General features: G+C 42.1%; 3 protein-coding genes and 1 pseudogene across 4 annotated transcripts; 2 read left to right on the top strand and 2 right to left on the bottom strand.

Moving 5' to 3' along the window:
- The first annotated feature begins 681 nt into the window (after nucleotides 1–681).
- On the top strand, nucleotides 682–2,940 carry LOC106564465 (C3a anaphylatoxin chemotactic receptor). The gene is made up of 2 exons (XM_014130575.2): nucleotides 682–844; nucleotides 974–2,940. The coding sequence occupies exon 2, from the start codon at nucleotides 1,015–1,017 to the stop codon at nucleotides 2,032–2,034; it is 1,020 nt and encodes a 339-aa protein (XP_013986050.1). The 5' UTR covers nucleotides 682–844; nucleotides 974–1,014; the 3' UTR covers nucleotides 2,035–2,940.
- A 598-nt stretch (nucleotides 2,941–3,538) lies between these two features.
- On the bottom strand, nucleotides 3,539–6,869 carry LOC123728448 (WSC domain-containing protein 2-like; annotated as a pseudogene).
- A 1,961-nt stretch (nucleotides 6,870–8,830) lies between these two features.
- On the top strand, nucleotides 8,831–14,107 carry rnf185 (ring finger protein 185). 2 transcript variants are annotated; one of them, XM_014130626.2, is made up of 7 exons: nucleotides 8,831–9,061; nucleotides 9,337–9,559; nucleotides 9,860–9,878; nucleotides 10,035–10,147; nucleotides 10,270–10,324; nucleotides 10,779–10,896; nucleotides 12,999–14,107. In XM_014130626.2, the coding sequence occupies exons 2-7, from the start codon at nucleotides 9,384–9,386 to the stop codon at nucleotides 13,094–13,096; spliced, it is 579 nt and encodes a 192-aa protein (XP_013986101.1). In that variant the 5' UTR covers nucleotides 8,831–9,061; nucleotides 9,337–9,383; the 3' UTR covers nucleotides 13,097–14,107. The 2 variants fall into 2 exon arrangements, with proteins under 2 accessions (XP_013986101.1, XP_013986109.1); XM_014130634.2 differs by having other exon boundaries at nucleotides 8,881–9,010.
- On the bottom strand, nucleotides 13,160–16,173 carry LOC106564493 (uncharacterized). The gene is made up of 2 exons (XM_014130617.2): nucleotides 16,000–16,173; nucleotides 13,160–15,353 (listed from the first exon to the last, which is right to left on the bottom strand). The coding sequence occupies exons 1-2, from the start codon at nucleotides 16,127–16,129 to the stop codon at nucleotides 14,584–14,586; spliced, it is 900 nt and encodes a 299-aa protein (XP_013986092.1). The 5' UTR covers nucleotides 16,130–16,173; the 3' UTR covers nucleotides 13,160–14,583.
- Between the last annotated feature and the right edge of the window lie 10,694 nt (nucleotides 16,174–26,867).

The raw sequence follows: 26,867 nt of genomic DNA on the forward strand, positions 1-26,867 counted from the left end.
TGATCAGATAAATGGTTGATTTAGGTGCAATCTTACTGGCAGCAATATCCTTGCCTGTGAAGCCCTTTTTGTGCAAAGCAATGATGACGGCACGTGCTTCCTTGCAGGTAACCATGGTTGACAGAGGACGAACAATGATTCCAAGCACCACCCTCCTTTTGAAGCTTCCAGTCTGTTATTCGAACTCAATCAGCATGACAGAGTGATCTCCAGCCTTGTCCTCACACCTGTGTTAACGAGAGAATCACTGACATGATGTCAACTGGTCCTTTTGTGGCAGGGCTGAAATGCAGTGGAAATGTTTTTGGGGGATTCAGTTCATTTGCATGGCAAAGAGGGACTTTGCAATTAATTGCAATTCATCTGATCACTCTTCATAACATTCTGGAGTATATGCAAATTGCCATCATACAAACTGAGGCAGCAGACTTTTTGAAAATGAATATTTGTGTCATTCTCAAAACTTTTGGCCACGACTGTATAGCTGAACACAACTTTACTACAAACGCGTGCTGAGGTGGGCATGCCCTGAGCTCGTGAAGTGATCGCTACTTGGAACGCTACTGAAGCGAAATTGGAGTGGGGGAGCAGGACGACGCTCCAGCCTTTGGGAATCTCAATCCACGCTCCACTCAAATTGGGCACGCTCTGCTCCGCTCCGCTCACATACTCTGGTGTGATGTGGAACTTCAAACTCAGTACCCATCTAGGTTCCCCATTCCTTTATGTTGTTCTAACTTAAAATTAAAGAAGAAGTGAGCCATTACTCCAGAGGCAGGGGTATTTAAACTCAGAGAACACTCAGTAGGCTGTGATAGCTGCTGTCATTTCACACTGACACAAGGTGAGTCTTTTCCTTTACACCTTTTTATGTCATAGTGCTAAATTCTGAAGTTTGACAAAAGGCACATAATGCTAGCTGTAATTGTATGCTTTCAATGTGTTGGCTGATCATTTGTGCGTATATCAACAGGACGTTTTAGGAGTCTTTGACTAGAAAAGTCTTACAGTAACATGGAGGATTTTGACTATAAAGAATATGGAGAAGATTATACTGCTGACAATGAAACATATGAAAACACCTCTGTGAGTGGCTCAGTGACTTTCAACCATCCCAGGTCCTTTTCAGTGGAAACTGGAATCAATATCCTTATATCACTACTGGGTCTCAGTGGAAATGCTATAGTAATTTGGATCTCTGGCTTCAAGATGAGGACATCGGTCAACACCACTTGGTACCTCAGTCTGGCCATCTCAGACTTTCTGTTCTGTGTCTGTCTGCCCTTTAACATTGTATACATGGTCACCTCACACTGGCCCTTTGGGCTGGTTATGTGTAAGCTGACTTCCTCCACTATGTTCCTCAACATGTTCAGCAGCGTCTTCCTGCTGGTTCTGATCAGTGTTGACCGCTGCGTGTCAATCACTTTTCCTGTCTGGGCTCAGAACAACCGGACCATTCCCAGAGCATCCGGAGTGGTCGTCCTTGTGTGGGCCCTCTCTGCTGCCCTGACTGTACCCTCACTGGTCCACCGCCAGATCAAAACACATGGGGCTGATACACTGTGCTATACTGATTATCAGTCTGGGCACAAGGCAGTGGCTCTAAGTCGATTTGTCTGTGGCTTTGTGATTCCTCTTTTGATTATAGTCTTCTGCTACTCAGTTATCTTTGTGCAGCTCAGGAGTCGCCCCATGAAATCCACTAAACCTGTCAAGGTAATGACTGTCCTCATTGTGTCCTTCTTCGTTTGCTGGGTGCCCTATCACACCTTTGTCCTGTTGGAGGTGAACTTGGGCAACCACAGTCTTGAGATGCTCTACACTTGGCTGAAGGTGGGCAGCACAATGGCTGCAGCAAACAGTTTCCTTAACCCCATACTGTATGTGTTAATGGGTCATGACTTTCGGCAAACCCTAAAGAGGTCTGTTCTGTGGAAGATAGAAAATGCAATGGCAGAAGATGGGCGTACAGGTGGACGTAACCTCTCAAAGTCTGGGTCTTTTGAGAGTAAAGCTTTCACACACGTCTGAGGTTTAAGATTGTGTCATTTTATTGAGGTTGTTTGTAAGTTTGTAACGATGGTACCTTTTTGCACTGCTTCTATAGATGTTATATGATTTGTAATGTATTAATTCAGTGTTACTGTGTAAATATGAGTTTCAATGGATATCAAAAGGCGTGTCTGATTAAAATCTGTTACATTAGTTCTATTCAATTAGTTGTCAAAGTTATGGACACTCATGTTTTCTTAAAGTATCTACTGAACAAAAATATAAGCCGAAATAAAAGATCCCAGAAATGTTCCATACTCATAAAAAGCTTATTTCTCTCAAATGTTGTGCACAAAAATTGTTTACAACCATGTTAGTAAGCATTTCTCCTTTGCTAAGATAATCCATCCACCTGAAAGGTGTGGCATATCAAGAAGCTGATACAGTATGATCATTACACAGGTACACCTTGTGCTGGGGACAATAAAAGGCCACTTTAAAATGTTTAGTTTTGTCACATAACACCATGCCACAGATTCCTTACATTTAGAGGGAGCGTGCAATTGACATGCTGACTACAGGAATGTCCACCAGAGCTGTTGCCAGAAAATGTAATGTTAATTTCTCTACCATTGTCACATCCTGACCATAGAAAGATGTTATTTTCTATGGTAGAGTAGGTCAGGGCGTGACAGGTTTTTCTCTCTCTATGTTTTCTATTTCTATGTTTAGGTTCTAGTTTTGTATTTCTATGTTGGGGTTTTGTTTGGGATGGTCTCTAATTGGAGATCATACTTAAGTAGGGGTTTTTCCACCTGGGTTTTGTGGGTGATTAATTTTGAGTTGTGTATGTGTTCATCTCTGTGTCACGGTTTGTTGTGGTTTTTCATTCAGTGTATTTATGTATTGCATAGTTTCACAGTATAAATAAAATGTGAAACGACACACACGCTGCACTTTGGTCCTCTTCTCCTTTTGACGATCGTGACAACCATATGCTGCCTCCAACATTGTTTTAGAGAATTTTTCCAGTACGCCCAACTGGCCTCAAAACCGCAGACCACATGTAACCACGCCAGCCTAGGACCTCCACATCCGGCTTCTTCTCCTGCGGGATTGTCTGAGACCAGCCACTCAGCCAGCTGATGAAACTGAGGAGTATTTCTGTCTGTAATAAAGCCCTTTTGTGGGGAAAAACTCAGTCTGAATGGCTGGGCCTGGCTCCCCAGTGGATGGATCTATGCCCTTCCAGGCCCACCCTTGGCTGTGCCCCTGCCCAGTCATGTGAAATCAATAGATTATGGAGGGGCTAATTTATTTATTTTAATTGACTGACCTGTAACTCAGTCAAATCATTGAAGTTGTTGCGTTTATAGTTATGTTCAGTATCTTTGGGTAACAAACAAAAAAGAACCCTTCCACGATTAAGCAACTGTGTGCTACAACACGTGATAGTTCAAGAACTGGGGTTGTGCAATGACTGAAAATAATATCATGATTCGTAGGAAGAGGTTGAGGTTAAAAACGTTCAAATAGATTTATCCTAGGCATCCTTTTCACCTTTTCCTCTCCACAAAGCGAGGGGGTTAAATCCAACATGGCCTCCATACCTGCAATCGAACTCAAGCATCAGGGCTTTGTAGGGGTTGCTGATCATTACAATGCTGGAGTCAAAGGCATGAATCGCCTCCCTGCCACTCATGGGTCTTTATGCAGATAGTTCTGCCTTTGCACCAATAATCTCTCTCTCATTTTAAACATGTTAAAGGGGACCCTTCAGTATTTTACAACTTAAAGTTACAGTCACAAAATGGACAGTGGGCCATTGACTCAACTGGTGTGGTGGGGTGTTCATGGGTCAATTTAATAAGCCTGCTCGTTGGGTTTTTCCCTTTGTAGTAGAGGGGACCATCAAAGTCGTAGCTGCCAGTGTAGAATCCTGTGGACAATTATATCAGGTGACGTGCCCAGGTGTTTCCTGTCCCTGGGAAGCTGGCTAATGCCATCAGCTTTTTTGACAGGCAGAGCAGGAAACACCTGTCCATGCAGCAGCTGTTTGAACAGGAACAGACAAGCTTTGGTCCTGGATTACGAGATTAGCTAAAGTGTAATATTCAACCAGTGTAAAGCAGAAGTAGAAATCAGCACAGAGATGATGACCTAACTACATATTGAAACATGGGGCATCTGCAGAACAACAAAACAAATACCTAAGAGGAAGTCAGTACCCTGTTCCCACCCATGATGCAGTGCATGGGGGTTTTGTGGAAATGAAAGTCCCTAAATAAACGCCACAAGTCACTCACCACCACTCAGCAGGCAAGCTTGCATAATAATGGCGTGATGTGCAAAGTGAAAATGACAGCTTGGGACTGATGTTGCGTAAAATAATTTAAAAAAATTGTACGACCCTACTGGAATGCTCACCCTTGATTCGAGTCTTACACCATGAAGTAGTCCTGAGTGCCACAGTGCTCCAGCTCTTCTCCAGGGCAGCTCGGCAAACACATCTCTTTATCATCCTGCTCATGCAGGGGGAACAAGAATGTAGGGTAACCACAAAGGCACCACTGACCCCAAAGAACAGCCAGAGACAACACCTAGGGGAGGATACAAACTTCAGGTTCAACTGAGTGACAAGATTTGATGTAGATAATGAAGACACTATGGTGAGGTTTTCCGTTAACTGAATTCATTTTCCATTTAAAATAGAATGAAGATAGAGGTTTCCTGACCTGATCAGTGCAGAAATCCCCAAATGCAGGATGTCAGCCCTGATGGGGAAAGCCTCTGTTACGTTCACTGGCTTCTTGAAGCCCACTTTAAAAACGTCTCTATTCCATCTGTGTAGAGAGAGAATGGGTTAGCTAGTGGATTAACATTATCAAGAATATGTACAGAAAAATAAACAATTCACTGTGTCCAACAGTGTCCGGAGCTGATTCTAAGAAGACGATGGATAGCCGATCGGGTCCTCTACAGATGATGCTCTGGTCCCCCTTGCAGTCCATATTACAGTTAGTCTCTGAGGCGTTAGGGGCCTGGACCGGCCACAATAACACTCAGCTCCAAATTCCAGCCCTGCATACAGGTAGCCTCTGATGCAGAGGACACCAGCATGAGTTACTTTTACCCCTGGGTATACTGACAAGAAAGCTTAAAAAAGACATAGAAATCACATAGAGGCCATCAATACAAGTAGGGAACAATTGAATAGTTGTTACTTAGTGATGAGGTAGTAGTAGTAGAGCACAACCCTATGGAAAATGTGAATGTATCAGTTGTATTATTGAGTGAGTGACTGTGTGAGTGGGTGAGTGAGTGAGTGAGTGCTGGGCGAGTGAGTCAGTGAGTGGGTGAGTGAGTGACTGAGTGAGTGACTGAGCACGTGGGATTCCTGTTGATTTCTCCCTCCTTACTACTGGAAAGACAGTGACCTACTGTACCTTCCAGCACAGTTGTTCTGACATTGGAGGACTGACATTTTCTTGTCATCAAAGAAAGACACCCCTCTAAGGGTCCTCTTCTGTGAATTGTCAATATAGCAACCAGGAGGTTGGACAGCAGGGGATCATTTAAAAAACAAATACTTGTCCACACAAAAACTGAGGTTGTGTATTTCCCCTAGGATAACCCGTCCTTCTCCTTTGGTCTGACACTCACCAAGGTACACTACATAACCAAAAGTATTTGGACACCTGCTCGTCGAACATCTCATTCCAACATCATGGGCATGAATATGGAGTTGGTCCCCCCTTTGCTGCTGTAACAGCCTCCACTCTTCTACGAAAAACTCCCTAGAAAGGCGGAGGGAACCTAGGAAGAAACCTAGAGAGGAACCAGGCTCTAAGGGTTGACCGGTCCTCTTCTGGCTGTGCCCGGTGGAGATTATAAAAGTACATGGGCATTAAGGCCATATCGTTCTTATCATTCAAACGTTCATAGATGACCAGCAGGGTCAAAGACTAATCACAGTGGGTATAGATGGTCAGCACCTCAGGAATAAATGTCAGCTGGCTTTTCATAGCCAAGCATTAAGAGGTCGAGACAGCAAGTGCGGGAGAGAGAGAGAGTTGTCTCTGATAAACTCTCTCGTTATCTCTCTCAGAACAATCGTCTTGTCTCTAACCAGATAGGCTGGTGGGTCACTCAACCGAGACTGCTCTTCTCTGTGTCACGGAGAATCTCTGTACTGCCAAAGCTGACTCTCTCTCCTCTGTTCTCATCCTCCTAGATCCATCTGCTGCCTTCGACACCGTGAACCATCAGATCCTCCTCTCCACCCTCTCAGGGCTGGGCGTCTCAGGCTCTGCACACGCTCAGGCCGCTCCTACCAGGTGATGTGGAGAGGATCTGTGTCTGCACCACATACTCTCACTATTGGTGTCCCCCAGGGCTTCGTTCTAGGCCCTCCCCTCTTCTCTCTATGCACCACGTCACTGGCTCTGTCATATCCTCACATGGTCTCTCTTATCATTGCTATGCAGATGACACTCAACTACTTTTATCCTTCCCACCTTCTGACACACAGGTGGTGACACACATCTCTGCGTGCATGGCAGATATCTCAGCTCAGTCGCCCCCCCAACCCCAAAAGCCCTGACTCCAACACATCCATCAGTGTAGCTGTTTTGAATGCCTTGATACCCTCCTCTTCATTATCTGTGCCCCACTTTACAGACAACACCCCCATCCAACGACTGTGATCTGAGGACCCTTTTTAGCAGCGACGGAGTAATGAACTTGGCCCTAACCACTGCTCCAAAATTGCTGGCTGTAAACCTCCTTCTCTTCATGGTGTGCCAGTTGGGGTTGATGCAATGTCCGACTGCTGCCTGCTGTATAGCTTCCTGCTGCTCCACCGACAGCGCCATGACAGCCAGGATGCCTACATGCCCCAGGTGCCCTTGTTTTTTAACAATGTCTGGTGATGACAGGGAAGGTAGTGGTTGTTCTGGCTCAGGTTCAAGGAGCCCTGTCATTCCACTGAACATGCCACGGAGATGGTTCCTTAGTCACTGAAGATCCTCCTCTGTGGGCTCTCGGGATATAGGGTTGTAGTCTTCGGCCGGGTACTCCACTGACTGCACCTGGTTGGGCACGGCTGGCTTCCTCCACTCACATTCCACAGCCGTACGGCCGAAATTGTAGACCACCAAAATAGGCTGCATGGCTACACTTATGAGCTCCATGTGTGTCACCCTGCAACATACGTTGGAAATGATTTTTGAAAGATTGTCATCTTTTTGAGTGCTACACTATTTAGTATTTAGGCTGATGATTGCTTTAACTCTTCTGTTACTTACTAACGCTTTATGTTGACTGTAGATCCCAACCACTGTCAGATGAAATGTATTATCTTTGAGCTTGAGTTGGGTTATCATGTATTGAATTATTTTTCTTGCATTTGCAAGTGGTAAAGTGACATGCCAAGAGGAAGGATATTAAGTGCCACATGCCTTTCAGTGCATGACTTTGAACATCTTGAAATGCATTTGTTGTAAGAAATGTGCTATATAAGTAAAGTTTGATTTGATTGATGACATTACAGCTGTAGAATATTTAATGAACTGTATTTTTCACATGAGGACAAGTGCAGTTTTCCCATTAACTTTTCATTGATTGTGTGGGATTTTATCACTTGACATATCAATCATATAGTGGGAAGGATCCTATAATTCAAGGCTGAATGCATGTACCACACCGAAAAAATAAATACTGGCCATGAAACTACAATACAGGCTGGATGTCTTAACAGTCAATTCTGAATATCAATAGATTTTTAGATTCATTCTCATCAATGACAACATTCTAGAACTGAGTTATAAGTCATCTAAATCTGATATTCAGGATAATCTGGTTATATCATTAAGTGGCTCTTGTAGAATGACAGCTTTATTGAACACATTGTATTTATAAGATGCTCAAACTTAACTTAATAGCTACACTCACCAACACAGGATAAACTTTATCCCTCATGCTGGCCCTGACCAAACTGGTAAATTGCCCCTCACTATAGCTGCACTTCTCCACATGTTCAGACTATAGTGGTCTTTTCCCCTTGTAATACACTTATGCTCATCCTTAATGCCATAAGGTCAGAAATAAACAAGTCGACACACTGTAATTATCTAGGCTAAGTAATAAATTATGTTTTGATCTATTGCTCTACTAGCTAGCTAAAGTGTGGTCAGTGGCTAGCTAAAACAGAGAAAGGGGAAGTAAGAAGTTCAACACTTTAATTTCAAAACAACACATGGATTCATCATGGATTGGGCACAGGTCACTGATCACGCTGGTGAAGTTTTTTTTCTTTCTTTTTCCCCATGCTGGTGAACGGTAGCTGACAGTGTCGGCTAGAGATGACGTGCAGGAGCTTCATCAAAACGAACAAACACATACTTAATTTGGAGTGTTTGTCAAATTCAGTATGTGAAAATGAATGGTGGAAAAACGACTGGAACCATTTCCATGTTTGACCACTAGGTTGAATGGATATTGTTACTAGTACACTGTTGCGTACTATAATGTTGCTTTCAAAACAACTGGGAAATCCGGGGGAAAACTATGTCCGGTTTCCGACTTGGAATTTCGAATTGGATGACCGTTAAAATAGTTTTTCCCTGTCGGAGCTCGTTTTTATATTTTTTTTTTCAAGTTCACAGTTGTTTTCAATGCACTTAAGTCAGTCGTCCCAGATGGCTGTGGTAACTATTGACGACACCAACTGTAGGCAATAACGTACACATTTATGAAAACAATTTTATTTTTGCCTAACCTTAATTTAAGTTTAGGCATAAGGTTAGCAGTGTGGTTAGAGTAAGGTTTAAAATCAGATTTTAAGAAAAATTGTAGAAAGGGTGGCTGTGGTGACGACCTGGGGCTAGGGCAACCAATCTGTATCCCTAATCATCACCACACAACTTCCGGATAATACAGTGACGCAATCATCTGAAACTAAAAATGGAATTTAACTTGGCAACTTGAGTAAATAGGTGGCGTTCTACATAGCTAGGTAGATAACTCTACCCACGACACAGAGGATTTGTTTGATGAAAGCAAGGAGGTAGTCAATTGTATTTTGATGTTGATATAGCTAGCTATGTAACGTTAGCTAAACCAATAGCTACATTCTTCTAGCTAGCTTTAGCATACATGTTTTGCTAAACTAGCTAGCCACTGGATCTATCTGCTGCGTCAGTCTATTTGGTAACGTTACTAATGTCGCTGGAGAAATGTTGAGCAACATTTCTCTGAACATTTAGCTATTATAACCTAATTCAACAACGGAAATATCAATTGTCATATGTTTTGGATTCATTTACACATGCTAATTTACAGGCAAGGGGGTCGGCTACTTACGTCACCTCACTCTACATCCTGAGACAATGGCTAGCGCTGCCCCTCCACCAGCAGCTGCCTCGACTGCCACTGAGAACCCCAGCCCCGGCTCCAGCAGCTCGACAGCGGGGGAGGGTGGTAACCAGGACAGCACATTCGAATGCAACATCTGCTTGGACACCTCCAAGGACGCAGTGATCAGTCTGTGTGGGCATCTCTTTTGGTAAGCACCCTCTTGTCTTGACACTGTTCCGTATTTGAGATTGAGGGACATTCATCCTTATTATCTGGTCGCCTGTACTCGGTAAAGGGTCTCGTTCACAATTAAATAGAGTAATTTATCTCTGTGGTCTTATTTCACATGTCATGTTAGTTGCATATGGGGAAATGTTATTGATGCCATTTTTAGTTTTCGTAGTGCAATCCTCAGATGTCAGGATGAATGATGAGATGCTATGACTTGACTGTCATCTAATTATTCTATCTCCCATCCCTTACCTTCCCTGTCCCCTTGCCCATCTAGTTGGCCCTGCTTACATCAGGTAAGTCAGTTGATACCTCATTTCTTTTACACAACCACTGTCATGATCAGCTGTCACTTGACCCTATCCCAAGGGATATTTTACTGCTTCTCTGAATGTATCATGCGATCTTAACCAGGGATGTCTGAATTGCCCCCCCCCCCCATGTTTATGCAGTGGTTGGAGACCAGACCTAACAGACAAGTGTGTCCAGTGTGCAAAGCAGGCATCAGTCGAGAGAAAGTCATCCCACTATATGGCAGGGGAAGCACGGGCCAACAGGACCCAAGGTGGGTTGATGCACTCAATACGTGAAAGCAAGGCGCACAGTTTTCATACAATCCTCAATTATCTACTCTGAATTCCACATCCCAAACTACTGCTGTAAACAACTAATCTCTCATTGTTATAGGGAGCGAACGCCTCCTCGACCACAAGGACAGAGGCCAGAGCCTGAAAATCGTGGTGTAAGTACTGTGTATTACAACAGCTCTATCATCACCAAGCCTATACTCTCACTTTTCAGACTGTAATTATTTTTGCAAGAATGTGAGCAAAGTTCAATCCAGATTGTTTTACTGTGTACCACCTGTTTGCAATGTTGACTGCTGTATTGCACTACCCATTCATGATGAAACTATTACATGGTATTGTGTAGTTGCTGTAGTGCAAACCTGCCCATAGCCTAATTCATTAGCAGAATTACCTTTTCCACTGGGACCTATTAAGCTCTATCTGAGGAGTAAAAGAGAAAGGCTCTTTATTTGACCCCTTGAGAATGACAACACAGCAAGAACGATTGCGTCACCTCTCCCTCAAAACACCTGTTAAATCAAGTTTTTTTTTTGTACATATTGAATAGTCATGTTATAACCCTGTCAATGCAATGTTACAGTAAAGTTCTCTTTCTTCCCATTACAGGGATTTCAGGGTTTCGGTTTTGGAGATGGAGGATTCCAGATGTCTTTTGGCATTGGTGCCTTTCCATTTGGCATTTTTGCCACAGCTTTTAACATCAATGATGGAAGACCACCCCCAGGTACTTTAGTTCTGCAGGTTGCGCATTGTGTATTGTAACAATGTTTGATCAAAATTAGAGGTCGACCGATTATGATTTTTCAATACCGATACCGATTGGAGGACCCAAACAAAAGCCGGTCCCGATTAATCGGCCGATTTTCTATTTATTTATTTCTTTGTAATAATGACAATTACAACAATACTGAATGAACATTTTTATTTTAACTTAATATAATACATCAATAAAATCAATTTGGCCTCAAATAAATAATGAAACATGTTCAATTTGGTTTAAATAATGCAAAAACAAAGTGTTGGTGAAGAAAGTAAAAGTGCAATATGTGCCATGTAAGAAAGCTAACGTTTAAGTTGCTCAGAACATGAGAACATATGAAAGCTGGTGGTTCCTTTTAACATGAGTCTTCAATATTCCCAGGTAAGAAGTTTTAGGTTGTAGTTATTATAGGACTATTTCTCTATACCGTTTGTATTTCATATACCTTTGACTATTGGATGTTCTTATAGGCACTTTAGTATTGCCAGTGTAACAGTATAGCTTCCGTCCCTCTCCTCGCCCCTACCTGGGCTCGAACCAGGAACACATCGACAACAACCACCCTCGATGCATCGTTACCCATCGCTCCACAAAAGCCGCGGCCCTTGCAGAGCAAGGGGAACAACTATTTCAAGGTCTCAGAACGAGATTGAAACGCTATTAGCGCGCACCGCGCTAACTAGCTAGCCATTTCACATCGGTTACACCAGCCTAATCTCAGGAGTTGATAGGCTTGAAGTCATAAACAGCTCAATGCTTGAAGCACAGGGAAGAGCTGCTGGCAAATGCACAAAAGTGCTGTTTGAATGAATGCTTACGAGCTGCTGCTGCTGCGTACCACCGCTCAGTCAGACTGCTCTATCAAATATCAAATCAGACTTAATTATAACATAATAACACACAGAAATACGAGCCTTAGGTCATTAATATGGTCAAATCCGGAAACTATCATTTCGAAAACAAAACGTTTATTCTTTCAGTGAAATAAGGAACCGTTCCGTATTTTATCTAACGGGTAGCATCCATAAGTCTAAATATTCCTGTTACATTGCACAACCTTCAATGTTATGTCAAAACTATGTAAAATTCTGGCAAATTAGTTCGCAACGAGCCAGGTGGCCCAAACTGTTGCACATACCCTGACTCTGCGTGCCATTAACGCAAGAGAAGTGACACAATTTCCCTAGTTTAATATTGCCTGCTAACCTGGATTACTTTTAACTAAATATGCAGGTTTAAAAAATATACCTCTGTGTATTGATTTTAAGAAAGGCATTGATGTTTATGGTTAGGTACATTCGTGCAACGATTGTGCTTTTTTCGCAAATGCGCTTTTGTTAAGTCATCCCCCATTTGGCGAAGTTGGTCTTCACACAGTTCGCAACGAGCCAGGCGGCCCAAACTGCTGCATATACCCTGACTCTGTTGCACAGAACGCAAAAGAAGTGACACAATTTCCCTAGTTAAAAGAAATTCATGTTAGCAGGCAATATTAACTAAATATGCAGGTTTAAAAATAAATACTTGTGTATTGATTGTAAGAAAGGCGTTGATGTTTATGGTTAGGTATACATTGGTGCAACGACAGTGCTTTTTTCGAGAATGCGCATGTTAAATAACCGTTTGGCGAAGTAGGCTATGATTCAATGATAAATTTAACAGGCACCGCATCGATTATATGTAACGCAGGACAAGCTAGATAAACTGGTAATATCAACCATGTGTAGTAAACTAGTGATTATGTTAAGATTGATAGTTTTTTAAAAGATACGTTTAATGCTAGCTAGCACCTAACCTTGGCTCCTAGCTGCACTCGCATAACAGGTAGTCAGCCTGCCACGCAGTCTCCTCGTGGAGTGCAATGTAATCGGCCATGATCAGTGTCCAAAAATGCCAATTACCGATTGTTATGAAAACTTGAAATCGGCCCTAATTAATCGGCCATTCCGATTAATCAGTCGACCTCTAATCAAAATGTGATTATTGTGAATGGCCCCCTCTACCTTGAAAAGCAGTTGTTCACCTGTTAAAGTAATCTCTCTCAACGTGTCCCCCCCCCCACACAGCTGCCCCTGGAACCCCTCAGCACATGGATGAACAGTTCCTGTCTCGACTCTTTCTATTTGTTGCTCTGGTGATCATGTTTTGGCTGCTAATCGCATAAATGTCTGAGCAGCCAGGACCAAGGCTCAAGTTGGACAGTTCTTAATACTCTGTTTCCAGATACTTGTTTGATTTTTGTCCTTTTCCGCATTTAAGTATTGTCCTCTAGACTTGACAAGCTATTGATTTAATTTCAGTAATCAATATCACTACTGTTTGATTACACCTGTACTATGAATCCTACAGAAGTCTGAAATTGTTTTTTTGTTTGAACAATGGCCCTGCCTCTCATTTCCATCAAGGGTGTTATGTTTTTATTAGACATTTAAGTGTACCAGGTTGGCAATATAGAACCAGATCCTAAAAGAAAGATGGTAAATGTAAGCTACCAGATGTACCCTCTGTGCTTGTATGGATATAGATTACAAGTGGTATGTCCTGTTTCTAAACTAAATATGATATATAAATTCAGGAAGAGGTGTATCATTGGGGATACTTTTAAATTATTGACACAACAATTGCCTTTTGGGTACCACTACCAGTATGAAGCCATATAAACAATACATTGGTGCATTTTTATGTGTGGTGTTAGCAGGGGGATAGTCGAGAAGAGCCATATTGGTATGGGTTTAAGTTATTTAATGACATACTATACCAGTATGTCCTCAGTTGCCCTAGGAGCTATTTTGGTAAGACTATTTCTTATGTTTCACAAAATAAGTGAATAAATTCTCTTAAGGTTACAATATTTGAAGGATGAAAGTTGAGACAATTTAAAGGAGTTATTTTTTTATTGAATGATACTGTCATTGTCTGCCACTTGTAAGACTATTATTTAGTCTGATGAAAAATGTAGAATTCTAATGTAAATGCTTCTATAGCATACATAGTAAAGAGCTTGGGAAAAAATATGCAAACGGTATCAAATGGATATAGTTTTCTTTAACCTGACAACTAACAAGATGACAGTCATGATAATATGCATGAGTAATCCCTCTAATTTCTATATAATTTTTTGGCTTGTTTACAACTTTTACTCACTCATTTATTCTAAAATAAATATTGTAAAATATATAGAGTGGATTATTATAATAACAATGGATGGTTAGAATAGCATTAGCATCTGTAATAAAGACTGTTTGCCCTATATCCTACTGAGAGATCTTTACCTAAACATTAATTCCAGCTTTTATATGGGTTGTCAATGTGTTTCTCATCAGGCTTTGACCACTTAATTCCAGACAATTAAACATTCAAAATTAGAAACGGAATAACAGCCCATGTTATTTTCAATTGGGTTAACAACTTGCATTCACAACAGCAAAATTAGAAGATCATCTATTAAAATAAAAAATATTATTTTTTGTACCTCTATGATACGACCAAAAATGTGATATTCCAAAAACAGAACATGAATAACTTGCCTATTCATGTGCATTAGGAGATAGATTTAAAAAAAAAATATATATTTTAGGAAAAAATCGTTTCGGTCAAAATAAAAAATATCTAAACCTGAGAACAACCCGTCGACCCTACAATATGAATGAGTTATGACGTCTCTTGATCTGGCAGTTCTTTGGACACCGTCACCGGTGTTTCATTGACAGTCACTGGCTGATCCATACTAAACTCGGCCTCATACATAATCTGTTGGATTTTAATTTTGGTCTCACATCTTTTTTGTGGGGTTAGCCTCTTCAAAGCAGGAACGAAGCTGAGGAGTAACATCTCATCCTCGTCACACTGCCGGATAGGGATCGTGGAATCTGATCTGTGATCTTTCTCTTTGGCCAGCAGCATCCTGTTCTTAGCGGAGCGCTTAGAGGGAGTGCTTGAGGAACATGGTGAAGCAGGTTGTCTTGTCTGAGGCCTCTCCTTGGATGCGTAAATTGATGACTGGAGCACTGCGGATGTCTGGGGCGCTAGGTACGTCTGGGCGCCTGGTGGACGCTTCCCTAGAAATGACAGTTGGGCGCCTTGTTGCCCTGGGGACAGCTCGGTCACAAAAGCTAGCTGTGACATGGTGCCAACCTGGGTGCTAGGGGTTTTCATGTCGTTCACCAGGGCTGTGTTGAGTGTTTTGACAGGTATTATTTCACTCTGTGTGCTTTTATTGATCGTATCAGGGCTTTCCAGGTTGGCAGGAGCCGCATTGCTGTTTCTTGGTTTAATGAATGGTTGAAGAAAGATCAGACTTTGTCTGTATTTCCATCGGCTTGGAGCGAGCTCCCCTGTCTCCTCCTTACTCCTCTTCTCCTGTCGTACTTCCTTGAAGTATCGGTCTCTCAGATTCTTCCATTTCCTTTTGCACTCTTCAGCTAAATGGATAAATCAATATAGATGAATCATACTCAAAATAATATATTGTTTTATGCATTGGATATCGAACATGAAGCTTTCTAAAGTAGTATGAATATAAATATTTATTGATTTTTTTTTTCTTCAGATAACGTTAGAGGTGATTGTCTCTTCCATCGATGGAGCCTCATCGGGTTCCTACTTATAAACTGTAAATAGAAGGCTCTACCATTGAAGTTGGTACTAATTTGCAGTGCTCTCCATTTCATGTCAAGATGTCGACAGTCTACTTGACATTTTTTCTATCGTGATTAATTGGTAGCTAATGTCATTCATGCGTGGAAAATGCGATGCCTCAAGTGACGCTACTCGTGTCTCATCGCGCGGTGGGGAACGGAAAAAAATCCCTCCCTGTGCGGCAGTGTCTGCCGTCTGCGCTGATCTCACGAATTCGTCGGCCGCTGCCTCCCCATTGACTACAATGCGGTTCTTGCAGTGAGGCGCTGTTAAAACTCAACGTACTCATATGCTACTCACGTGATTTAAAACATATACTATTAGCAAACTTGAAAAACAAGTCAGCTTGCTTACAACTAATGTTAGCTAGCTAAAACATTTGCATTAATGTGACTTGAAAATGTGTAGAAATAGGCTACCAAAGCTCACCTGGAAGACCTGTCAATGAGCTTATTTTCCCCCAAGCAAGTGATCTTGTGTCACCATTGCGGTAATCTGGCAAAGTTGTATTATACAGCTCAGGAAAATTAAAAACAGACAATATCAACTTTTCGTCCATCTTGACTTCTTGACATACGCGGAAGCGACGGTCTCCCGCCTTTCCGCCTGTGTGGCGCGTGGTTACGTCAAAGCGGTATGTACTGTACAGAATATCGCAAGCCGATCCGCTGCCGCATGTGTGTCCCTGCGCTGTCTCCCTTTATCTGTCATATGCCTACTCATCACAAGAGGGCAGTACAATCCCGTGTTCTGAATACTTAGAGAGGACACAACCAAAGGATTTGGCAGCATGATATACCATCTCTGGGACACCTGTCCTGAAGGTGAGCTCATCAGTGTCAACCTAACTCTCAAATATAAATAATTGACCAGACATTAGTCCTAGGCTATAGCTAAGCAAATTATTATATTAGATGAAGTGCAAACAGGCTAGGGGAAAATCGGTGCTAATGCTTTGTCTCATTTCATGCAGCAGTAGCCTATTATTTCCATTAAAAAAAATATCTGATTGTGTCATATGACAACTGGCATATCAGCCCAGACATTAGTGGAGCTACAGGAAAGTCCACCAGAGCTGTTGCCAGAGAATGTAATGTTCATTTCTCTACCATAAACAGCCTCCAACGTTGTTTTAGAGAGTTTAGCTGTACGTCCAACCGGCCTAACAACCGCAGACCACATGTAAACACGCCAGGACCTCCACATCCGGCTTCTTTACCTGCGGGATCGTCTGAGACCAGCCACTCGGCCAGTTGATGAAACTGAGGAGTATTTCTGTCTGTAATAAAGCCCTTTTGTGCCAAAAAATGTATTCTGATTGGCTGGGCCTGGCTGGGACTATGCCATCCCAGGCCCACCCATGGCTGTGCCCTTGCCCAGTCATGTGAAATCCACAGATTAGGGCCTAATGAATTTATTTTAATTGACTGATTTCCTTATATGAGCTGTAACTCAGTAAATTTGTTGAAATTGTTGCATGTTGTGTTGATATTTTTGTTTAGTATAAATACTGTAGGCCTCTACTAGCTTTTATTTCAACATACAGTACTCGCCTTTACCACTGGAGACCCATAATTACACGCTTGTGTAGATACATCTTCCGTTGCTTATACAACTCCAAAAGTCTTCATTGTGTGTAGTCAGTCCAAGCAGTCCAAAACCTCTGTACCATTCCCATTAATTGACCGTTCACACATGGCATTTCAGTTTTTACATGCTTTGTTCAAAAACAGCATTTGAAAAATAGAGAGAAATGGCATCATTCCACAACACATCTATCCACCCAGCTCCTCTCACACCTCAGGGGTACCTGCCTGGTTCATTAGTGGGTCCCCACCCTCCACCTCCCTGTCCCCACCCACTCTTTCCACCTTCCCGTTCCCCTCCCCTTCCTCCCGCACTCTGTCCTCTTCAGCAGGTGTCTGTTGGACACAGACTGCCACTGTATTCTCATCTACCATTTCATATGTCGGGATGCAGAAGTCAGAGACAGGCAAGTTGATCCACTGCAGCCCCCGCTCACTTGCCTTTTGTTCCTGCTGCCTCCTGAGCTTTTGGCCCGTGGGTATAAAGACCCAAGACAAGTCCCTGTTTAATATCCATTCACATAATTGCTGCATAGATCATCTCACTTTGCTTCATTTGTTTCCAAACTGTTGTCCACTGCCAATCACACTCATAACTAATTAGAATGATAACAATTGAATCCTTGTATAAGAAATGAGTAACCCCTGTTATATAAAATGCTATGATGAACTAAGATCATAAATAGACAAGCAGACGGTTAATTAGATTGGATGGCTAAATATAGATCTCCAGATTCATGCAGCGACATCTAATACCCTAATAATGTGCAGCGAGACAGCCTTTATGCCAGTTGAAAGTCGCAGTCATTTGTATCTCTGATTCCTTGCTTGTTTCTATAAATGTTCTTCCTTGTTTCTCTCCATTGCTATGCATGTGGGATGTACAAGGAATGAATCCCCCAAATGACTTCTTGTAGAAGTAACCGGCTGTTATGTCTGATCCCAGCAGTACAATGATGGCCATAAGGATGGTTGCTAAGACATAACCTGGAATTTGGAGATACACTTACAAATATCACAGTGAAAGATATTTTCAGTTAGACATATATATATTAATATATATATATATATATATTTTTAAATGAGCTGATATTGTAATGTTCGCTAGCTAGCTAGCTAACTTTACATACTGTATAGCTAGCTAATTGAATGAAATATAACCAGCTAACTTCATATTAGCTTGTTAGCTATCTTGATGTATTTATCATTGTAAATTAAAAACACAAACTCTAAATGCATTTGTAGCTAGCTAGCTAACAGACATGGAAAAGGGTGAAAGGATTAGCAACTCTGGCTGTCAGGTGAGGGAGAGAGTAGGCTACTCTGGACAGGGCAGATACCTTCGTGGGAGAACATTATGAAAATATTCTCTAGTTCCAGTCCCTAGTTAGAAAAACTATGAGAACAGAGAGATATTGCAACATAATATGCAGTACTGTCTAATTTGAGCATAATGAAGCCTGTTTCCTTGTGATGTTTTCTGTCCTCAGATACAGAGAGCTGTGACATTTTTATTTACCGTATTTATTTTACCTTTATTTAACTATTTAACAAATTCTTATTTTCAATGACGGCCTAGGACGGCCTTGTTCAGGGGCAGAACGACAGATTTTTACCTTGTTAGCTCGGGGATTCAATCTTGCAACCTTTCGGTTACAAATCCAACACTCTAACCTGCCGCCCCAAATGAAGAGGTCCCTGTGAATATCCCAAGATAATAAGGGTATGCCATGGGTTATATGTTTGCAAATGTTGTAAACAAAAATACAGTTAAAAGTCACACACAATGTATATGTAACCGATGTGAAATGGCTAGTTAGTTAGCGGTGGTGCGTGCTAATAGCGTTTCAATCAGTGACGTCACTCGCTCTGAGACTTGAAGTAGGGTTTCCCCTTGCGTTGCAAGGGCCGCGGCTTTTGTGGCGCGATGGGTAACGATGCTTCGTGGGGTGTCAGTTGTTGATGTGTGCAAGGGTCCATGGTTCGAGCCCAGGTTGGGGTGAAGAGAGGGACGGAACCTACACGGTTACATATAAACCAATTACAACTGGAACAGGCCAACCCTGCTGGATGTGCAGGCTTCTATTCCAGCCCAGTACTAACACACCTGATTCAATTCATAAAACCTAATTAGTTGATAATCAAATGTGTAGTTGCTGGGCTGGAATAGAAGTCCTCTTACCAAGTAAATCAGGGATCAGTGAAGCGAGGCTGGCCACCTCTGGTATTGACAGTAATTTGTCTGTATTTCTGTGTTGTATTCTCAAAAAAACGTTTTTGTCCAGTTGTAAGCACTCCAATTAGTTTAATTTGATTGTCACTCATTCTCAGGATATCAGCCATGTGAACCAATTTAGCAGCTGATGATAATGGAACGCCCTGCCAACTCCGGGATCTGGGCAGCCCCTCCCCAGATAGCATATGAACACGCCATGGCAAAAGCTGTAAAACTGCAACATTTGATCTCATTCTCATTGCAAAATGTGTAGAATAGCATGAGATAAGCTATAAAACTACAACTTTTTCTCTGCCCTATGGCAATATACGCAGAATTGCATGAAATTACCTTTAAAAATTCAACATTCTCTCAGCCTCATTGCAAAATGTGTAGAATAGCATGATAATGGCTATAAAACTGCACTGTGAAACGTCGGTATGCCACTGATAATACTGTCCCACTGAGGGGAATTATTATCTTTATTTCTAAAAACATGCACATGTGTTGTGAATAAGTCAAGGCCGTTACTTTGTTTTGTGAGATTAGAAATTGTGGAAGAACGTGAAAAGCTTTCCCACCAAAACACATGAGACCAAGTTGTTGACTGAACTGATTGACCTCAAATAATAGTGTTGAAAACAATCAAATTATCATTAGAGAGCACTCTTCACACCAGGCCCCAGAATCTGAGTGTAGATAATCAAAAATACATTGGCAGAGGTCGCTGGCACAAGTTTGTCTTTGTATAGTTTCCTCTTGGCAATAACAAAGCACCATAGGCTATCTGAGTCTTCTGGGTTGCAGTAATAATTGTGATCCCAAGGGCCTCCTAAGAAAAAAGCAAAGTAGCCCCAAAAAGCAAGGGACACAAAATGTTGACATTAAGCAGTGTAGAGAGAAGCAGGCATCATCTCTGCAGATCACACCTTCCCTTTACATTCCATATATTCAAAGATTGTATTGTTTACAGTTGAAACTGCAAATGGCTTGATATCATGTATTTGTATCTCAGCTTGTATTTGGGGGCATCGTACTAAATAAAAACCTGTTGGACTACTGACCTATAATAATAATAAAAAAAAATCTAAAAACACTGAAAAAGTTGTACCCTCTTCAATGCCGAGATGAACTGTTGAATTAAGACCTCTGGTTGCTTTCAGCCAGTTCAAGCACCTCTGGCCACTGACTTGTCACCTGCAGCTCTCCATTGTATTGGGCCCCACTGGAAAGAAGGCATCCTAACAAGGTACACAACAGACAACATGAAAGTTTGTCCATTTAGAAAGGTAAGATTACAGAGAGTATAACAAAGACCCTGAAATAAATATTATAATCCATATCACCTGTGAGGCAATAAAACATATTTGATAGAATCGACGCTGGAGATGAGAAGCGGGTACGGGAGCTGAACGTTTAATGCGGAACAGACAGGTAACAAGAGAGGTATAGCGTCAGCACATGGGTAACAACAACATACACATTAATGCAGAAGCTGGGAAGACAGCTGGGGAACTGACAAATACGATGTCACTTTATTACTTTAAGTACTGGACACTGCATACCCTCAGTTGGGTTACTTGAATAGTTCTAGGCAACGGGTTTCCACAAAAAATGGAGTTAGCAGAACGAATGACTTTTTACAGTCTACCGTTGTTTAATTCCCCAATTTTCACTAAAGGCACCCCTAGGACTACATAATAGTGTATAGCCTCACATATAGCCACCCTATTTCCCTTTCTATTCTATAAAATGTTTAAGAAATCAGTCCCATGGCTTGAGTATCTCCAGAGAGCAGAATAGTCATTTTTCCACTCAGCATAGGGGAAGGAACTTTGAACACATTCCACACAGCAATGTCAAATCCTTGTACTCACTCACATTCCACACCTCAGGACACGTGTTTGGCCAAAACTTGTTTTGATTTTCATGTTCGGGTTAAAGAACTTATTATCCAACTCATTCAAGAGCGCTTAGGTGGCATTGCAGCAATTTCGTAATCTGCCTCACACTGATTTATTACAGGCTAGGCTTACTGAACCGTATGTAAACCATTCCGCACTCACTTGAAAATATGTGACAATTTCAATCATTTGGTACCACATTCCGAGTTTCTAAATAACCCTGATCCGCCTAATGCTGGTAACTGCAAGCACAGAGTATTATTTCATTTACATCCATATGTCATTTCTCAGCTATTTAGTTCAGAAGTTTGCTTGATCCTCTTGCAGTCTAGAAAATAATATTGGTCTAACCAATCTTCCGGCTAGATGTTACACCATTAGAATGTGCCGTTGGGCAAGGATGTGTTGTTTTATGTTTATTTTATATTTTCCACAAGAGGATTCTAAGTTTTTACAAACCAATTGCCTTTGACAACAACAATATAAGGCGCTTCTATCATACTAATCCCCAGTAATGAATTTAACACCATTAAACCTATGTGGATGTGATACAATGTCTTTCATTGAAAAATCACAAAGACCAGAGATAGCTATCTCAACAGCTCTAAAAACTATACATCAACAATCTGCTGGCCATTAAACCCCAGTGAAAGGGATGAGGTGATGTTTATTGTTATCTGTTTTCAAAAAACCCTTATCTGAGGAGCTTAGGACAGATTTTGAAAATCCATTAATTCCTTGATAAAAAGGTGTTGTGTTGCCTTATATGAAATCAAAGGATTTGTTGGAGAATAAATACAACCTGTAATAGCTTTACCTCAGCCTTGCACATTGTCAGAAAAGTCAGGCTGAATGACTGCACTTCATAGATAAGGTCCAGTTCTCATGTTGTGAATACTAACAGAGAGAGATTGTCAGAAGCCTTGGCTATCCATACCTGTACATTCTGAATGATATTTCACCTCTGAATATGCTGCCTTTGTGAATGGCTGTAATGCTCAAACATGCTGAAACCACTCTGCTCTACAGCTGACCCTTTGCTGCTCCCAGCATGCCTTGTGTGTTGTGTGGTGAGGATTGGTACTGTGACAGCAAAAAAATCCCCAAATTTCATTGTCTCTATTTAATGGATAAATAAAGATTGTAAACATGTAGACCTTTGTATTGGAATTGTATGATTCAGATTGATTGAAAACCAGATGTGTAGCCTCGTGTCTTGGAATAAACTCTGAGCACAAATCAACGAGGACAGCAAGTGTTCAAATTCAGGGGCTAATCCCCAATAGGTCCTTGGTTACACCAAAGGGTTAATCTTTAAGACCAGGTTTCTAATACCAAGCAATCTATTTTTCTCTAAAACCACAACAATAAGGATCTTAGAAGCTCTCTACCCCTAATTTAATACAGAGAAATCTGATTTCTTTTTCAGAAAGCAAAGCAATGGGGCCAGATTAGCTGAAGTCCCATCCTCCCTAACCCCCTCACAAAACTGCCCAGATTAGCTGGGAATTAAGTTTCAACCATTTTGTATTTGTCTAGTCCATAGGGGGATTATGTTTTTTTTCCTCTCTTTTTTTCCTCTCTTTTTTTCTTCCTAAATTTCTGTTATAAAATCAGAATGAGTGGGTCTGTGGTTGAGCACAGTGGAGAATGAGCCACACTGTAAGGTATATGCTTCACCCAAAAGCATTAACTGACTGCCTTGGCTGGCACTTTAAACACTAGGTTGAATTTGAAGTGAATTCTTTGGGCAGAAATCTTGTCATGGAGAGGTCAAGCAGGATGGAGAGACAGAAGTTTCCATTCACCATTGATAATATACTGAACAGATTTCCAATTAACAATGAGGAGAGCAGGCAGTCTGATGTGACCCACAACACTGTACCAGGTGAGGATGGAGTAAGATCAGAGAGTATTCCTGCTGGGAGGCACATAGAACCTTCACAGCACACCTGCTCATGCTGCTGGTACTGCTCCCACTGTGGAGAGGTGTTCCAGGCTGACTATCCTCCTGAAAGTAAGACCTAAACCTACGACAATTTTGACACTATGATCACTCTTCATTTTTCTCTCTCATGTTTGTTTGATGATTATGTCTAGCAGATCAGTTGTTTTTACCATTAGCCAGGTAGGTGTATAGACGTTTATGCGTTGACCTTTACATGTAAAGTTATTTTAATTCAGCTTGGCAGTATGCATGGTCCAGAAGAATGTTTCCAGAGCCATGCAGGCCAGGAGGAAACACTAACAGAGAGGAGCCCTCCTTCAGTCAGGTCCAGAGGCGAACACGGCGACACCGCACCATATTCACTGAGGACCAGCTGGATGCTCTGGAGGAGATGTTCCTTCAGAACCAGTATCCAGATGTTAACGCGAGGGAAAAACTGGCACAACGCACTCATTTACGCGAAGAGCGAGTAGAGGTAGGCTCCTTGTGTTTTTTTTTTGTCTGTTTATAAATATTTTGGTTTCATTAAGTTTTAAAATGTTTTGTCAATGTAGCCTAATTTACTTTTATTTCGATAGGTATGGTTTAAAAACCGAAGAGCGAAGTGGAGGCGACAAAAAAGAACAGCATTTGGTGTGCAAGACCTGGAAGACTAGAAAATGGTGTACCGTATTATGCCCTTGTAGACATTTTCTAGACATTTTTGGATACCTTATCCAATGCAATGATGAAGGCTAGAATAATTCTAAAAGCGTCACTGACAGACATTTCCAGTGACAGAGAAACTGTCCCTGGATAATGAGAGTAGAAAGGAGGCTCGAGTTTGAAGTAGAGGGAGTACAGGGCTTTGCATGTCTCTCGAGGAGGCTAAAAGTAGATTTTGGCTTGGAAAAGTTACACATTTTCAGGAGTCGGGAAGAGGATTGGAGGGAAAGAGAGAGGAAATTGAAAAGACTAAGGGAGACAGAGGATGGGTTTGAATCTGTTGAAGCTAGCAAAAAGAAGGGCGAAGGTATGTCGAGGAAGATTGGTGTCAAGTTCAAACAGAGTGAGCTGGATGCCAGTTCTAGATCTGGAAGTGAAATGGAGGGGTAGAAGGTGTTGTAAGGAGCTTGTATTGATAAACATGGTTATGATAAAGAAATGTTTGGTCCAGTAGGAGTGACATTTTTGGATTAAGGGTGGGTGGTTTAATATTCATATATGTCAACATACTGTATTGTAATTGTTTGTTTTCTACGGTCGTATCATACTGCGCTATGATTGGTTAATACCACCCAGGTCGTGAGGTCATTTTCAGTTGATCATGGCCAGCGACACATGAACTTGCCAGTTATAGCTAGCTAATAAAGAGCTACATTTAGAAAGATCCTGTCGTACTGCATTTTATTATTTTGTACAAAGCGTGCAAAACAAGACATGGTGTCAGAGTAAAAGGACGAATATATGGATTTTGCTGGAGTTCCTTCACCTCGAATGGACTGGCGGTCTACAAACTTACCCACTGCATGGCGTAAGTTCAAACAGCATGTGGAGCTAATGTTCACTGGTCCTCTGAAGGAAAGAGGAGAAGAGGAGAAGTGAAGCTACCTGCTCCTCTGGATCGGTGAAAAAGGGAGAGACATTTACAACACATGGACACTTAGTCGGCGCTACAGAGGTCAGCTACTTCGGACATCTTCTCACAGTGAATAGAATCAAGCCAGACCCACAGAAGATCTCAGCCATAAAGGAAATGGGGCCACCAAAGAACCGCACAGAGCTGGAAACAGTGCTTGGCATGGTCAACTACTTAGCAAAGTTCGCACCCAGCCTCTCCAATGCTAATGCACCCCTGCGTCAGCTGCTAAAGCAGTCCAGTGAGTTTCTCTAGGACAAGCAACACGGCATTGCTTTCCAGAAAGTGAAAGACTTGATCACAAGAGAACCAGGACCAATCCTTGCCTACTATGACCCCAACAAAGAGCTCAGACTCCAAGTGGATGTGTTGAAGTATGGACTAGGTGCAGTGCTACTGCAAGAAGGAAAGCACATCGGCTACGCTTCCAAATCTCTTTGAGAGTAGTGAAATCAACTACTCTCAAATCGAAAAGGAGCTGTACGCCATTCTGTTAGGATCTAAGCATTTCCATCAGGACGTCTATGGACGACAAGTCATTGTGGAATCCAACCACAAGCCCCTTGAGTCAGTCATAAGGAACCGCTAGCCCAGCCCCGCCAAGGCTACAGAGAATGATCCTTCAACTACAAAAATACGACTTCACAATCACTCACCATGCCAGGCAAAGACATCACTGTCGCAGACACACTCTCCAGGAAGTTTCTTACCTACAAGGACAGCAGCCTCAGTGAAGACATGGACATGCAGGTGCACACTGTGTACAGCAACTTACCAGTTAGTGACACAAAACTGAAGGAGATCTGAGCGGAAACAGAAGAGGACCCACAACCCACACAGCTGAGGAAAGTCATACAGGATGGATGGCCTGAGGAGAGGAAAAAATCCCCTCTGAGCATTTCAGAGTTCTGGAACCATCGTGATGAAATATCACAGATCAACAGAATCATTTTGAAAGGAGAGAAAATCATCATTCCTACCAGTCTCAGAGAAGAAATTTTGACAAAGATCCATGCTGGACACATGGGCATGGAAAAGTGCAAACAGAGAGCACGGGACATTTTGTTTTGGCCGGGAATGTGCAAACAAATAGAGGACATTGTTGGTAAATTCCCCACCTGTCTTGAACGACTCCCCTCAAACACCAAAGAGCCAATGTTACCTCACTGTATCCCAGACCGACCCTGGCAGGTCGTGGCAACCAATGTGTTCACCTGGAACAACGAGGACTACATCATAACAGTGGAATACTACAGCAGATAGTTCGAACTCGACAAGCTTCACAGCACCACCACACCTGCAGCTGTGAACCACAAGCTGAAAGCAGCCTTTGCCAGGCATGGCATTGTAGAGACTTTAATATCTGACAATGGGCCCTGTTACAAATCAAATGAGTTTGAATCCTTCACAAAAGCATGGGAGTTCACACACGTCACCACAAGCCCACATTACCCTCAAAGTAATGGCCTTGATGAAAAATCTGTGCAGATTGCTAAATCACTCATGGACAAAGCAAAAGCAGACAAGAGAGACCCCTACCTCAGTCTCCTTGAATACCGCAACACTCCAGTTGACAACTTCAAATCACCAGCCCAGCTGTTGATGAGCCGCAGACTTCGCTCAATCCTTCCCAGCACCAACCAGCAGCTGCAACCTGAGGTCGTCAGCTACAAGGAAATGCATGCAAACCGTGCACAGAGACAACAACACCAGAAGCGATACTACGACAGGTCAGCGAGACCACTGCCACCACTGAACAACGGAGAGTCAGAATCCTGGAGCATGGCCACTGGAAGCCAGCAGTCGTCATTCATATCACATCCGCACCGCAGAAGGAGCGGTGTACCACCGTAATCGTCATCACCTACTGACCACAAAAGAACAACACACTGACTAGATTAACTGTTTCCCTGAAAGAAAACGTGATGGATTAAACACACACACAACATAAACCATACTTACCTGCAATACCACAATAACTGTTGACTGACATAGAAGCTTGCTCAGCATCATATCACACAAGGTC

This window comes from Salmo salar, chromosome ssa01 (genome assembly GCF_905237065.1).
Source record: "Salmo salar chromosome ssa01, Ssal_v3.1, whole genome shotgun sequence".
Taxonomy (NCBI): domain Eukaryota; kingdom Metazoa; phylum Chordata; class Actinopteri; order Salmoniformes; family Salmonidae; genus Salmo; species Salmo salar.